The 14221-nt window shown below is 44.8% G+C and overlaps 1 protein-coding gene across 1 annotated transcript; it reads right to left on the bottom strand.

Annotated features, from left to right (window-relative positions):
* Window positions 1-667: 667 nt before the first annotated feature.
* On the bottom strand, window positions 668-3964 carry LOC136587627 (keratin, type I cytoskeletal 19-like). Its single transcript, XM_066586331.1, has 7 exons — window positions 3443-3964; window positions 3174-3256; window positions 2761-2917; window positions 2498-2659; window positions 2290-2415; window positions 1899-2119; window positions 668-1056 (listed from the first exon to the last, which is right to left on the bottom strand). Exons 1-7 carry the CDS (start codon window positions 3962-3964, stop codon window positions 897-899), a joined length of 1431 nt encoding a protein of 476 aa, XP_066442428.1. The 3' UTR covers window positions 668-896.
* Between the last annotated feature and the right edge of the window lie 10257 nt (window positions 3965-14221).

The raw sequence follows: 14221 nt of genomic DNA, 5'->3' as shown, positions 1-14221 counted from the left end.
GACCCCCTGTTCTCCATGTCCGACCCTGTTCACAATGGTATAGGAAGCTCGTTCTTCAGTTTCATGGCACCCGTTTTACATTCTCTCTAGTATCTACTCGCAGTAATAACCACACAATACTTCCTTTCTCCCATCCGCCAAGTCAAACAATAAATTATATTTGATTTATTGACCTTGAAGGCCACACACCGATCCCACAAAGCAAACACGAAGCAGAAACAGTTTTATGGTTCATGCATTAAGCAGTTTTTATTATCAGTTAGGTAGGAAACATTCTCTGCAAAGTCTGACCACCCCCCGACAATGAATAGGCATTTCAAAAACAGACAAAATATAAAAATGTGACAATGACCTTGTTGGTAGTAAAAGGGCGACATGACGGACAAAGATCAGCCACCAAGGGTAGAGCAGAGGCTAAAGAGTGGGAAGTATGAATGGGGGTTGCTCATAGCTAAATGAAGTTGAGTGGTTCAGATTTTACATTTTTGGTTCAGTTATTGTGTTAATTAAAGCAGGAGCACTAAGGCATTATTCAGAAGCCAACAGATAAGGTCCAACACCTCAAGTGACATTCTTGTAGGCACAGCCAACCATGCTTGTTTAAGAAGTTGTTTGAGACTAGTTTTTTCCAAAAACTGCACCGCTCTTGTCTACGGGTCGTGTCTGCTATTGCAGGTCAGCCCCATTGAAGCCAATGGGGCTGAGCTGCAATACCAAGCATAACCACGGAGCAAAGTGGTGCTGTTTTTGGAAACAACTAGTCTCAACATTAGTAGATGTCACATGGTCACAACCTATGGCCGCCCTTTAGAGTTCAAGTTGTTTTTTTTGCCTAGTACTTCTGCTTTAATATAACATGACCACACAAACAAACAAGAGTGCCTAGTTAATGCTCTCTAGTTCTTGGATTGAGAGTAGCTTTCTTTTATGTCTTCCACTATGGTTCTTGGTTTTCCGCTGCCACCCATTCCTCCAGTAAGGGAGCCTGATGAGCCTCCCATGTTGCCTGAGGCTCCTGGGCCTGTTTCTCTGTAGTTTCTGTTCCATGTACCCTTCCTGGAAGAGAAAATAAATAACTTTAGCTAAAATCGGTACTGTAATACTTACACAATGTACATTTTATCAAAAACCTAGACATTTTCAATTAATATAAGTTGGTCTGCATTTTTAGGCTGGCATCAATGGCTACAATGATGCCACTTGTTATGGAGAACCCATTGCTTCTGGGTATTACATGGTCACTTTCTTGATTTTAAGTGACATTATGTAATTCCTGTTTTGCTCTATGTTGACACTGTAGGGTAATTAAGCACTTGTTGCCCGTTCCTCTATCTCTGATCACTGGTGGTTCGAGAGTGCTTACATGATCTAGTTGTGAATGCTATCTCTGCATCTCTTATAGCTAGATGCCTGCGTATAAGTCACACAACTTGTACATGTAACCTGGAGTGATGGGCATTGAATCAATGTCTGCCTAATCCATAGCCTCCAGCACTGTTTTTTGCATACTCTCCATCTGTAGTATCTCTAGTAGCATAAACACTAATACGTCCACCACCAGGGCCAAACCCTAACCCATAGCCTCCAGCTCTACCTCCTCCAAATCTGAAGCCAATGCTAATGCTTCCAGAATTGGTACCACCATAACCTTCCAGAACACTGTCATAAAAATCACCTTATATTTGAAATATGGGTGAACTTCCACCTCATAATGCTACTTAGAAATTCAGATAAAGAAGGTCTATGACTCTGCTTGACATTGATGATGGTTTCATTCAACAAAGGCAGCAAAGGGCATTTGCTTGCTAAAATATGCCATGTGATTGAAAACACTTTTACCACCAATGCACTAATGTTCAAGATACAGTGGAGTAATGTTCTATTGCCTAAATACTTACTGAGAGTCTTCTCCGTCGAGCAGTGTTCTGTATGTTGCAATCTCCCTCTCCAGATGTGTCTTCACGTCCATGAGAGTTCTGTATTCGAAGTTCTGTCTTTCCAGATCTTGTCTCAGTTCTGTCAGTTGCGCCTCAAAACTGGTTATCATGTCTTGAACTTGGGAAAGTTGGGCACCATAACGAGCTTCAGTCTCAGCTAAGGTGATCTCCAAGGCTTCTCTCTAATAGACCAAGGGAGAATCAGGTAAATACACATGCTATAGAAATGACTTTTTTTGCATGTTATCTCATGAAGATATATGAAATTTTCCTCATGATTTCACGAAGAAGACACATAAAGCCAGTAAAGTGGAAAACCTCACAATGTAAACACTTGACCAACTTGACTCACCATGTTGTTATGGGTTTGAAGGTCTATTTCCAAGGTTTGACATGTGTGCCTGAGATCAATAATTTCCGAATTGAATGTTTGAAGTTGTTGGGCGCTGTTTGTCATCTGTTGGTTCAATTCCTCGCTCTATGATGCAAGAACATCATCAATATCAACTTCCAATTTAGAATTAAGTTTACGACTGCTCGGTGTGCTTTCATTGTCCTACCTTGTCTAAGAACCACTTCTCAAGTTCCTTTGCGTTGTTGGCCATTATGGTCTCATACTGATCTCTTATTTCTGATAGGACTTTGTTGAGATCCACAGCAGGAGCAGCATCTACTTCTACATTGACTCTTGCACCCAGCTGAGCACGAAGGGTGCTTACCTCCTGCAAGAAAGTAGGAGAATTTAATAAAATGAGAATCTCATCTCTATAGCATATGTTACACAAAATTAAGTGCACATGCAAAATTATTTTATCAATTTTACCTCCTCATGGTTTTTCTTCAAGAAGTCCAACTCTTCACTGAGGGTTTGGAGTTGCATTTCTAGATCTTTCTTGGCAAGCATAAGATCTTCATGGACACGACGTAGTCCATTGATATCAGCCTCTACACTTGCGTGGAGAGCTGCTTCATTTTCATACCTGAAATTTAATGAAACTTTAATATTACCATAACAATGTAAGAATGAATGAAATTTTTGTGGTTTAGTACACTGTGTTCAAGTGAAGAGTCTGGATACTTTGTACCAGCACCATAACTTACAAACACAACTGATACCTGTTGAGTTGACTATTAGGTGAGAATAGAAACCTGTAGACTTGGATATACATAAAGGTAAATGTAAGCAAAGCTCAAAGAACATACTATATCATGCTCTAAGAATACGTAAGAACTTACTTGGTCCTGAAGTCATCTGCGGCCAGTCGAGCATTATCAATTTGAAGCAGAAGGTTACCATTGTTGGTGCTTGCTTGAAGGATCTAATAGATGTTTGAGAAACAGAAACATTGCAAAATTGAAAACCACTTGGTACATTGGGTATGAGTCATTGACATATTACCAATGAACAGTTGTAATAGAACCTCAATTCATTTTGCTTAATATAACTTCTATATAAGACTTTTGACCTGTTTAGATCTATACAATGCAAAACTCCATAATCTTACCTTATTTTGAAGCTCCTCAATAGTCTTGAAGAAGGGATGGAAATCAGGGGATGTATATGGGACCTGCTTTTCATACCACTCTCGAATCTTCCTCTCCAGTTGGCCATTTTCTTGTTCCAGAGATCGCACCTTGTCTAGATAGGTTGCCAATCGATCATTCAAGATCTGCATGGTTTCTTTCTCATTGATGTTGAGAATGTTATCCCCACCGGAAACGGTATGGCCAGCCCCAAGATTGAATGCAGAACAATAGCTTCCACCATTGCCTCCTCCATATCCAAAGCCAGAACTATAGCCTCCAAAGTTTCCAGCGCCATAGTTTGCACCACAGCTACCATAACCTAAACCTAAGCTAGAACTTCCAGCTGAACTCCCGCCTCTTACTCCTAGACCACCATGAATGCTGGGTGATCGGAAAGATCCACTTGACCGTACAGTTGACGTACGGACAACACTAGAACTTCCACCTCCTATTCCCCTTACAGATCCAGATGAAGATCGGTGGCTTGCCTTGACACTCATGATGGCTTTAGTTAGCAAGTGCAGTGGATGCAAGTTGTTTCCTACAATGTTCCAATGTGGCTTGAGCCCCATTATATACTTCTCCAGTACCTAGGGTGTTGCCCACTATCTCTTTCGTTTCCCATGGGAACGTGTCATTTCACGTTTGTGCAACAGTCATGAAAAAATGTAGCCATAAAACCTTCATTTGGGGTTCTTGACTGTATTTCTGTAGATACTATATTATTTCTCCCATAAAACAGTTGTATGCCACACCTTTCAAAGAAATAACATTTTATGATAAAATTGCAGCAGCCGAACTTCCATAAACGGAACATTTTTAGCTTGGGATACAGTATAATGTGTAATATAATTACAATGGGATGCTACCCTCTCATTATTTGTCTGCTTACTCTGAAATTACACATAGCTATAAGCTTAGAGGTTCTTCAATGCCAAGCAGGAAATTTGCGTACAGTAGCAATTTGAATGTAGCCACACAAAACGCTTGATAATTAGCATCATTGATACTGTCTTGTCTGTGAATCTCAATAAAAGAAACATCTTTCTTCACAACCACGTTTTACTATCCCCATCCATGAGAAATGGATATAGTTTCTGACTTTCGACTGAGTACAGATGCTTGAGTTTAAGGGCTCATGCACATAGCCGTATTACTAATCTGGGTTGTATGGTCTTGTAATATGGCAGCCATAAATATCTACGGGTCCTTTTTGGACCACCAATTTTATCGAAAAGGCATACAAGGGGGGATCCATTTTATGCTGTGTTGTATTTGTATTCTTCCCTTGGATCATTACTTCTATGGGAGCATACGATGCTGTATGGTGGCACAGAGAGTGCCTATATTATTTCTCCATATGGCGAAACCATATGCCGTCATACGACCTATGTCTGTGCATCAAGCAGCACTCATGCCCCTTTAGACAAGCTGATTTTCATTTGAACGAACGAATGACGTCACCGCTAACTCGTTCGCGCACGTGCAAACTGTTTACACAGATCATCGTTGAGAGTCGTTCACTTCTCGTTCAGTGATTCACATTCCTATGTACAGCACAACGCAGATCATTTAGGTGCAACGAGAAGTGAATGAGCCAGCAATCATTTTTAGTCCTGCTGAAGCTGAACGACGTACAAAAAGTGCATGATTCTTGCTTGCCGTTAGGTCAATAACTTGTGTGTAAACTGAACGATTATCCTTCACTTTTGCTCATTTTCACAATTTTTTGACTGATAATCCTTATGTCTGAACGCAGCGGAGGGCCCCTGCATACTGGCGATTTTGAGCGTGAAAAGTCGCTTGCGCTAACCGCTGACAATGTAGTGTACAGAAGTTTCTAGATCTTTCTGAATGGTCTATGTATGTCTTGTGCCTATGTGCCACAAGTCTGCGAGAGCCCACCGTGCAGCGCATATCCTGGAGCGTGAGTGTGTACCGGTAGAGAGTTAGAGAAAGAAGAAGAGTGTCCGGGACCAGAACCTCGCAGATAACTTGGCCTGTGGATTCATCTGTCATCCCGTGATTCCTCCCTGTCACACCACTAATCCTCCTGCACCAGTGTCCTGACGGTGGATGTAAATTGTGTTGAACTGTTTCCAAGTTGTTCTTCAAGTAAACGGGCTTTACCGACCGTTCCCGGTTCAGCCTTGAAACGTAACTCTGTGTGTATGGACTCTTTATTGACATCTTTGGGATTCACTGCAGAGGATGGAAAGGTGGTGACACAAGTGACAAGGACTGAAGGTAAACCACAGTTGGGTTATCCATTTAATAGTCTGCCCTCGGTTACTTGGATGGGTCCCGTGCTACCCGCAGGTTGGGAGATGATAGAGCCCTCAGGTCAAGGCCCAAGCTCTACCCCGCTGTCTCCTAGGTTGAGGGCTCGCTCCTCGGACACTGCAACTATAGAACCCATTGATTTCAATGGGTTCTTTCACATTCAGCGTTTTTGTGCGCATATTTCCGTCAGGATAAAAAATATGCAACATGCTCTGTATTGTGCGCATTTGAGCAGCCAAGACACCATAGAAGTCTATGGAGGTGTGCAAATATGCACCCCGTGCGCACGAAATCACGCATGTAACTGATAACACCAGGAATTAATTAGGCTGCTCAGCCAGTTCAAAAATGGTCCGGGTGTATCCTGCGCCAATGTGTACGGGCCTGGCAGTGTAAAAAGTACAGTAAAATGCGCATGAGAATGTACGAAAGCATATGATAGCGCTCCATTCAGAGCGCAATCATGTCATCCTCTAACAAGCGTATATACGCATATTCTAATGAGCGGGAGCCCTAAGGCTCACCATTTCAATTTTTCCATAGAACAGTCAATATCAGTTCCTAATTAGGAGAGGATAGTGGCAGGGGCCATCTAGCTAAATGCTCATGGGCCCGGGTGCAAAAGTTTATTTTGGGACCCCCCAAACTTCTCTTAACCCCTTAACGCAGAGGTGTAACTTGAAGCGCCTGCAATAGGGCCCCCAACTATAATGCTTTATTCCTACTACTAGGCTCTCCATATGGAGAAAAGAGGCCTAATGGGCTCCCTAAGGCTCCTGGGCTCAGGTGCATCCGCTTTCCCTGCATCCCCTATAGTTACACCAGTGGAAGGCGGCACCACTATTGCTGATCGCAATGACCAACAATATGCTGCACCAGATATTGTATATTGCTGCAGAGCCCCACCATACAGTAGGCACATAGGTAAGAAAGATAAACCAGCTCTCACTTGGCAACAAGCAGCAGCACATTCTGCTGCACAGAGACTATTATTATTTATTTTAAAGGCTTTTTAATTCTAGGGCACTGTATACAAGAACACAGGTTTAAATACAGAACATGGAAAATGACAAGAACAATAAAGACGGACTTAATGACTTTCAAATTGATACAGAAAGAGAGAGTACCCTGCTTATAGGGGCTTACAGTCTACAAGGGAGGGGGAAGGAAACAATAAATGAGGAGCTCATGGTGTGATAACAGTAGGGTCAGGATACTTTTACATGGGCCGATAGTTGCCTGAGTGTTTGCTTAACAGACCAATTATGGCGACTGTTGTCCCATCTAAACATTGGACCTAATGGGGCAAGTGAGTGAGAATCGTTCACTTGTCAGAGTCGCTTGGTTTTTAGCTCAAGAGGCTATCAGCCCATATAAGCAGGCAGTCATTCATCTAAAAACTATTCACTGTGAATAGAGCTGGGTGGACACAAGAGATCCCAGTGAGCTCCACCTCCATTCAATGAGCAATCATCATCTTGCATAAAAGTCCAGGAGCGGTAACCTTTGGGGCGAGTGTTGGGCACTTAAGTAACCCACAGTTGTCCTGTGTAAAAGTACTCTTGTTGTAGTTTGTAGGCTTTTTTGAAGATAGGGGTTTTAAGGTTCTTTTTGAAAGCTTCCCAAGGTGGTGGTAAGTCTGATGTCAGGAAGCAGTGAGTTCCACAGTGTAGGTGATGCGCAGGAAAGATCTTGGTGAAAACTATGTGAAGAGCAAACTAATGTAGAGGAGGAAATCTTGTGAGAATTAAAAATTGTGTGGGGAAGTATCGTGGACATGGTATGTGGAGGGGACAGGCTGTAAACAGAGATATATGGAGGGGACAGAGCCAGGATAGAGATGTATGGAGGGGACAGGTTGTAGACAGATGTATGGAGGGGCCAGGGTTTGGGCAGAGATATTCAGAGGGGACAGGCTGTGGACAGAGTTCTATGGAGGGGGCAGGTTGTGGACAGAGATGTATGGAGGCTACAGGTTGCGGACAGAGATGTATGGAGGGGACAGGTTGTGAACAAAGTTCTATGAAAGGGAACAGGTTGTGGACAGAGTTCTATGGTAAAGACAGGTTGTGGACAGCGATGTATGAAAGGGACAAGGTGTGGATAGGGATGCATGGAGGGGACAGGTTGTGGACAGAGTTCTATGGAGGGGACATGTTGTGGACAGGGATGTATGGAGGGGACAAGGTGTGGATAGAGATGCAGGGAAGGGACAGGTTGAGGATAGGGATGCATAGAGAGAACAGGTTGTGGATAGGGATGTATGGAGGTGACAGGTTGTGGATGGAGATGTATGTAAGGGACATGGTGTGGACAGAGATGTATGGAGGGGGCAGGTTGCGTATGGAGATGTGTGGAGGGGATATGGTGTGGACAGAGATGTATGGAGGGGGACAGGTTGTGGACAGAGTTCTATAGAGGGCAGAGGTTGTGGACAGAGTTCTATGGAGGGGATAGGATGTGGACAGGGATGCATGGAGGGGACAAAGTGTGGATAAAGATGCAAAGAAGTGACAGGTTGTGGATAGGGGTGCATGGAGAGAACAGTTTGTAGACAGGGATGTATGGACGAGACAGGTTGTGGATGGAGATGTATGGAGGGGAAATGGTGTGGACAGAGATATATGGAGGGGACAGGTTGTACACAGATGTATGGAGGGGCCAGGTTATGGGCAGAGATATTTGGAGGGGACAGGCTGTGGACAGAGTTCTATGGAGGGGGCAGGTTGTGGACAGAGATGTATGGAGGGGACAAGGTGTGGATAGGGATGCATGGAGGGGAAAGGTTGTGGATAGAGATGCATGAAGAAAACAGGTTTTAGACAGCTGTATGGAGGGAACAAGGGGTAGACAGAGATTTATGGAGGGGATAGGTTGTGGACAGAGATGTATGGAGGGGACATGTTGTGGATGGAGATGTATGGAGGGGAAATGGTGTGGACAGAGATGTATGGAGGGGACAGGTTGTGGATGGAGATGTATGGAGGGGACAAGGTGTGGACAGAGATGTATGGAGGGGACAGGTTGTGGACAGAGTTCTTTAAAGGGGACAGGTTGTGGACAAAGTTCTATGGAGGGCACAGGTTGTGGACAGAGTTCTTTGGAGGGGATAGGTTGTGGACAGGGATGCATGGAGGGGACAAGGTGTGGATAGAGATGCATAGAAAGGACAGGTTGTGGATAGGGGTGCATGGAGAAAACAGGTTGTGGATAGGGATGTATGGAGGGGACAGGTTGTGGATGAAGATGTATGTAGGGAACATGGTGTGGACAGAGATGTATGGAGGGGACAGGTTGCGTATGGAGATGTGTGGAGGGGATATGGTGTGGACAGAGATGTATGGAGGGGGACAGATTGTGGACAGAGTTCTATAGAGGGCAGAGGTTGTGGACAGAGTTCTTTGGAGGGGATAGGTTGTGGACAGGGATGCATGGAGGGGACAAGGTGTGGATAAAGATGCAAAGAAGTGACAGGTTGTGGATAGGGGTGCATGGAGAGAACAGTTTGTAGACAGGGATGTATGGATGAGACAGGTTGTGGATGAAGATGTATGTAGGGAACATGGTGTGGACAGAGATGTATGGAGGGGACAGGTTGCGTATGGAGATGTGTGGAGGGGATATGGTGTGGACAGAGATGTATGGAGGGGGACAGATTGTGGACAGAGTTCTATAGAGGGCAGAGGTTGTGGACAGAGTTCTATGGAGGGGATAGGTTGTGGACAGGGATGCATGGAGGGGACAAGGTGTGGATAAAGATGCAAAGAAGTGACAGGTTGTGGATAGGGGTGCATGGAGAGAACAGTTTGTAGACAGGGATGTATGGACGAGACAGGTTGTGGATGGAGATGTATGGAGGGGAAATGGTGTGGACAGAGATTTATGGAGGGGACAGGTTGTACACAGATGTATGGAGGGGCCAGGTTATGGGCAGAGATATTTGGAGGGGACAGGCTGTGGACAGAGTTCTATGGAGGGGGCAGGTTGTGGACAGAGATGTATGGAGGGGACAAGGTGTGGATAGGGATGCATGGAGGGGAAAGGTTGTGGATAGAGATGCATGAAGAAAACAGGTTTTAGACAGCTGTATGGAGGGAACAAGGGGTAGACAGAGATTTATGGAGGGGATAGGTTGTGGACAGAGAAGTATGGAGGGGACATGTTGTGGATGGAGATGTATGGAGGGGAAATGGTGTGGACAGAGATGTATGGAGGGGACAGGTTGTGGATAGAGATGTATGGAGGGGACAAGGTGTGGACAGAGATGTATGGAGGGGACAGGTTGTGGACAGAGTTCTTTAAAGGGGACAGGTTGTGGACAGAGTTCTTTAAAGGGGACAGGTTGTGGACAGAGTTCTATGGAGGGCACAGGTTGTGGGCAGAGTTCTTTGGAGGGGATAGGTTGTGGACAGGGATGCATGGAGGGGACAAGGTGTGGAAAGAAATGGATGCATAGAAGGGACAGGTTGTGGATAGGGGTGCATGGGGAGAACAGGTTGTGGACAGGGATGTATGGACGGGACAGGTTGTGGATGGAGATGTATGGAGGGGAAATGGTGTGGACAGAGATGTATGGAGGGGACAGGTTGTAGACAGATGTATGGAGGGGCCAGGTTATGGGCAGAGATATTCGGAGGGGACAGGCTGTGGACAGAGTTCTATGGAGGGCGCAGGTTGTGGACAGAGATGTATGGAGGGGACAAGGTGTGGATAGGGATGCATGGAGGGGACAGGTTGTGGATAGAGATGCATGGAGAGAACAGGTTGTAGAGAGATGTATGGAGGGGACAAGGGGTAGGCAGAGATTTATGGAGAGGACAGGTTGGGGACAGAGATGTATGGAGGGGACATGTTGTGGATGGAGATGTGTGGAGGGGAAATGGTGTGGACAGAGATGTATGGAGGGGACAGGTGGGGGATGGAGATGTATAGAGGGGACAAGGTGTGGACAGAGATGTATGGAGGGGACAGGTTGTGGACAGAGTTCTTTAAAGGGGACAGGTTGTAGACAGAGCTCTATGGAGGGGATAAGGTGTGGATAGAGATGCATAGAAGGGACAGATTGTGGATAGGGGTGCATGGAGAGAACAGGTTGTGGACAGGGATGTATGGAGGGGACAAGGTGTGGATAGAAATGTATGGAAGGGACAGGTTGTTGATAGGGATGCATGGAGGGGACAGGTTGTTGACAGATGTATGGAGGGGACAAGGTGGGGAATGAGATTTATGAAGGGGACAGGTTGTGGGCAGAGATGTATGGAGGGTGCAGGTGGTGGATGGACATGTATGGAGAGGGCAGGTTGTGGATAGAGATGTATGGAAAGGACAGGTTGTGGTTGGATATGTATGGAGGTGGCAGGGTGTGGACAGGGATGTATGGAGGGGACAGTTTGTGGTTGGAGATATATGGAGGGGACAGGTTGTGGATGGAGATGTATGCAGGACACAGCTTGTGGACAGGGATGTGTGGAGGGGACAGGTTGTGAACAGGTTTGTATGGAGGGGACATGGTGTGGACAGAGATGTATGGAGGAGACAGGTTGTGAATGGAGATGTGTGGAGGGGACAGGGTAGGAACGGTCTTGTATGTCATTGATTATTTCTTGAACTGGATTCTTTGGATGATGAGCAACCAGTGAAGAGATTGGCAGAGAGGAGAGGCAGGAGTGTAATGGAGGGAGAGGTGGGTTAGCTAGGTAGCAGAGTTCAGGGTGGATTGGAGGAGCGAAACAGTGTTGGATGGAAGGCCGCAAAGAAGGATCCTGCAGTAGTTTAGACAGGAGATGATGAGGGCATGCACTAATTTTTTAATTGAATTTTGGGGGGGATTGAGTGAAGATCATATCGGGGGAAATGTTTTTATTTGGAGGTGACAGAAGGTGGCAAGGGCTTGTATGTGCGATTTGAAGGAATGAATTGGGTCAAATGTTACACTGAGGCAGCTGACTTGTGAGACGGGAGAAACTATGGGGGCATTGCCTGTGATTTGTAAGTCTGGTTGGGGTGGTAAGTGAGGTGTGGTAAAGATTATGAGTTTTCTTCATGTTCAACTTTAAAAAGCATCACAAAAGTGGTGGAGGAAGGTGATGCCATGGATATCGCCTGTCTGTATTTCAGTAAAGCCTTTGATACAGTTCCTCATAGATAAGTTATTTAAAAATAAATCTCAGAGTGTTCTTGATTATGGAGTGTATTTTGAACAGGGATGAATCACAAATGGTGACCACAGGGGTCTGTCCTGGGTCCTATTCTTTTTTACATGTTTGTAAGTGACATAGGAGAAGGCTTAACAGGTAAGGTCTGTCTGTTTGCTGGTGACACAAAAGTGCAATAGGGTTGATACTCCTGGTGATGTCTTAAACACAGAGAAAGTATTAGTCTTACTGGAAAAATAATGAAAACAATGAAAACTACCGTTCAGTGTTTCCACATGTAAAATAATGCACTTGGGGAGGAGAAATCCTCAGACTGGGTATTGTATTGGCTGTTCTGTGTTAGCCTGGACTTCAGAACAGAAGGATTTAGGGGTTCTTATTTCTGACAGCTTCAAAATGAGTCTACAGTGCGATCAGGCAGCAAAGAAATCAAGTAAGATACTCAGTTGCATAACGAGAAGTATAACCAGTAGAAAGAGGGAGATTGTGATCCTGCCGCATTGAGCTCTGGTGAGACAACATATGGAATACTGTGTTCAGTTCTGGAGACCTCATCTACAGAAAGATATTAGTAAAATAGAACAAATCCAGAGATGGGCTCCAAAAATGGTGGAAGGTCTCAAGAACAAAACTTATCAAGAAAGACTTAAGAACCTAATCTGTATAGCCTAGAGGAGAGAAAGTGGACCTGATGGAGACCTTAAAATATGTTACAGGAGGAAAGAAGGAAGAGGGGGACATGATGGAAATCTTATATGTACAGTACTATGCAAAGGTTTAAGGGACTGTTCACATATGCAGAATACTTCTGTAAGACACAGAAAATTCTGCACTATAATCTGCATGGATACATTGTGGACAATGGAGCAGATATCTGTAACAGCAGATGAAGCTGCGTTTTTAGGTGCTTTTTAGGTTCACTTGTAAAAGGTCTCAATATTTCCAAGAGAACACAGTGGAATTTGCCTCTGCGAAATTCCGCACCAAAATCCACAGGGCTAGCTATAGATTTTGATGCAGAATTGCTGATTGATTTAAGCCATTTTTATTGTCTTTGTAATCTGCAAGGAGCCATGCGGATATTTGTGTGGAAATTAGGGAGGCCTAGGGAAGTTAGTGCAGCAGATAAAAGTCACATTATGCTTACTTCCCTATGCAATCAGAAATTGTTCAGCCGTGCCATCAGCTCAGAACTGGCAGAAACCAATGGGTCCCAGAAGTGGTCTTTTTGAAAGAATTGTGGCTAAAAAGCCATACAGCCACACCTTTGAGGTAGAAATAAGGCCGAGTGACTCAACTATACATGAAAACATAGGAACTGGGTGCACCAAAATGTAAGCAGGTGCTCTGGACCGAAGAGTCAAAATGTTAAATATTTGGCTGTAACAGAAGGCAGTTTGTTCACTGAAGGGCTGGAGAGTGGTACAATAATGAGTGTCTGCAGGCAGCAGTGAAGCATGATGGAGAGCAGTACAATATTGAGTGTCTGCAGGTAGCAGTGAAGCATGGTGGAGAGCGGTACAATAATGAGTGTCTGCAGGTAGCAGTGAAGCATGGTGGAGAGCGGTACAATAATGAGTGTCTGCAGGCAGCAGTGATGCATGGTGGGGAACAGTACAATAATGAGTGTCTGCAGGCAGTAATGAAGCATGGTTGAGAGTTTTACAATAATGAGTGTCTGCAGGTAGCAGTGAAGCAGTGTGGAGAGGGGTACAATAATGAGTGTCTGCAGGCAGCAGTGAAGCATGGTGGAGAGCGGTACAATAATGAGTGTCTGCAGGCAGCAGTGAAGCATGGTGGAGAGCGGTACAATAATGAGTGTCTGCAGGCAGCAGTGAAGCATGGTGGAGAGTGGTACAATAATGAGTGTCTGCAGGCAGCAGTGAAGCATGGTGAAGAACATGACAATAATGAGTGTCTGCAGGCAGCAGTGAAGCATGATGGAGAGCTGTACAATAATGAGTGTCTGCAGGCAGCAGTAAAGCATGGTGGAGAGCGGTACAATAATGAGTGTCTGTAGGCAGCAGTGATGCATGGTGGGGAGCAGTACAATAATGAGTGTCTGCAGGCAGTAATGAAGCATGGTTGAGAGTTTTACAATAATGAGTGTCTGCAGGCAGCAGTAAAGCTTGGTGGCATTTCCTTTCAAGTTCGGGGCTGCATTTCAGTAAACAGAGTTAGGGAGTTGGTCAGGATTAATGGTGTCCCCAATGCTGAGAAATACAGGCAGATACTTATCTATCATGTATTACCATCGGGGAGGCGTCTTATTGGCTCCAAATTTATTCTGCAGCAGGACAATGACCCTAAAACATCCAG

Source organism: Eleutherodactylus coqui, chromosome 13, assembly GCF_035609145.1.
Source record: "Eleutherodactylus coqui strain aEleCoq1 chromosome 13, aEleCoq1.hap1, whole genome shotgun sequence".
Classification (NCBI taxonomy): Eukaryota; Metazoa; Chordata; class Amphibia; order Anura; family Eleutherodactylidae; genus Eleutherodactylus; species Eleutherodactylus coqui.
Note: the sequence above shows the minus strand (reverse complement) of the source record. Positions and strands in the feature narration are given on the sequence as shown.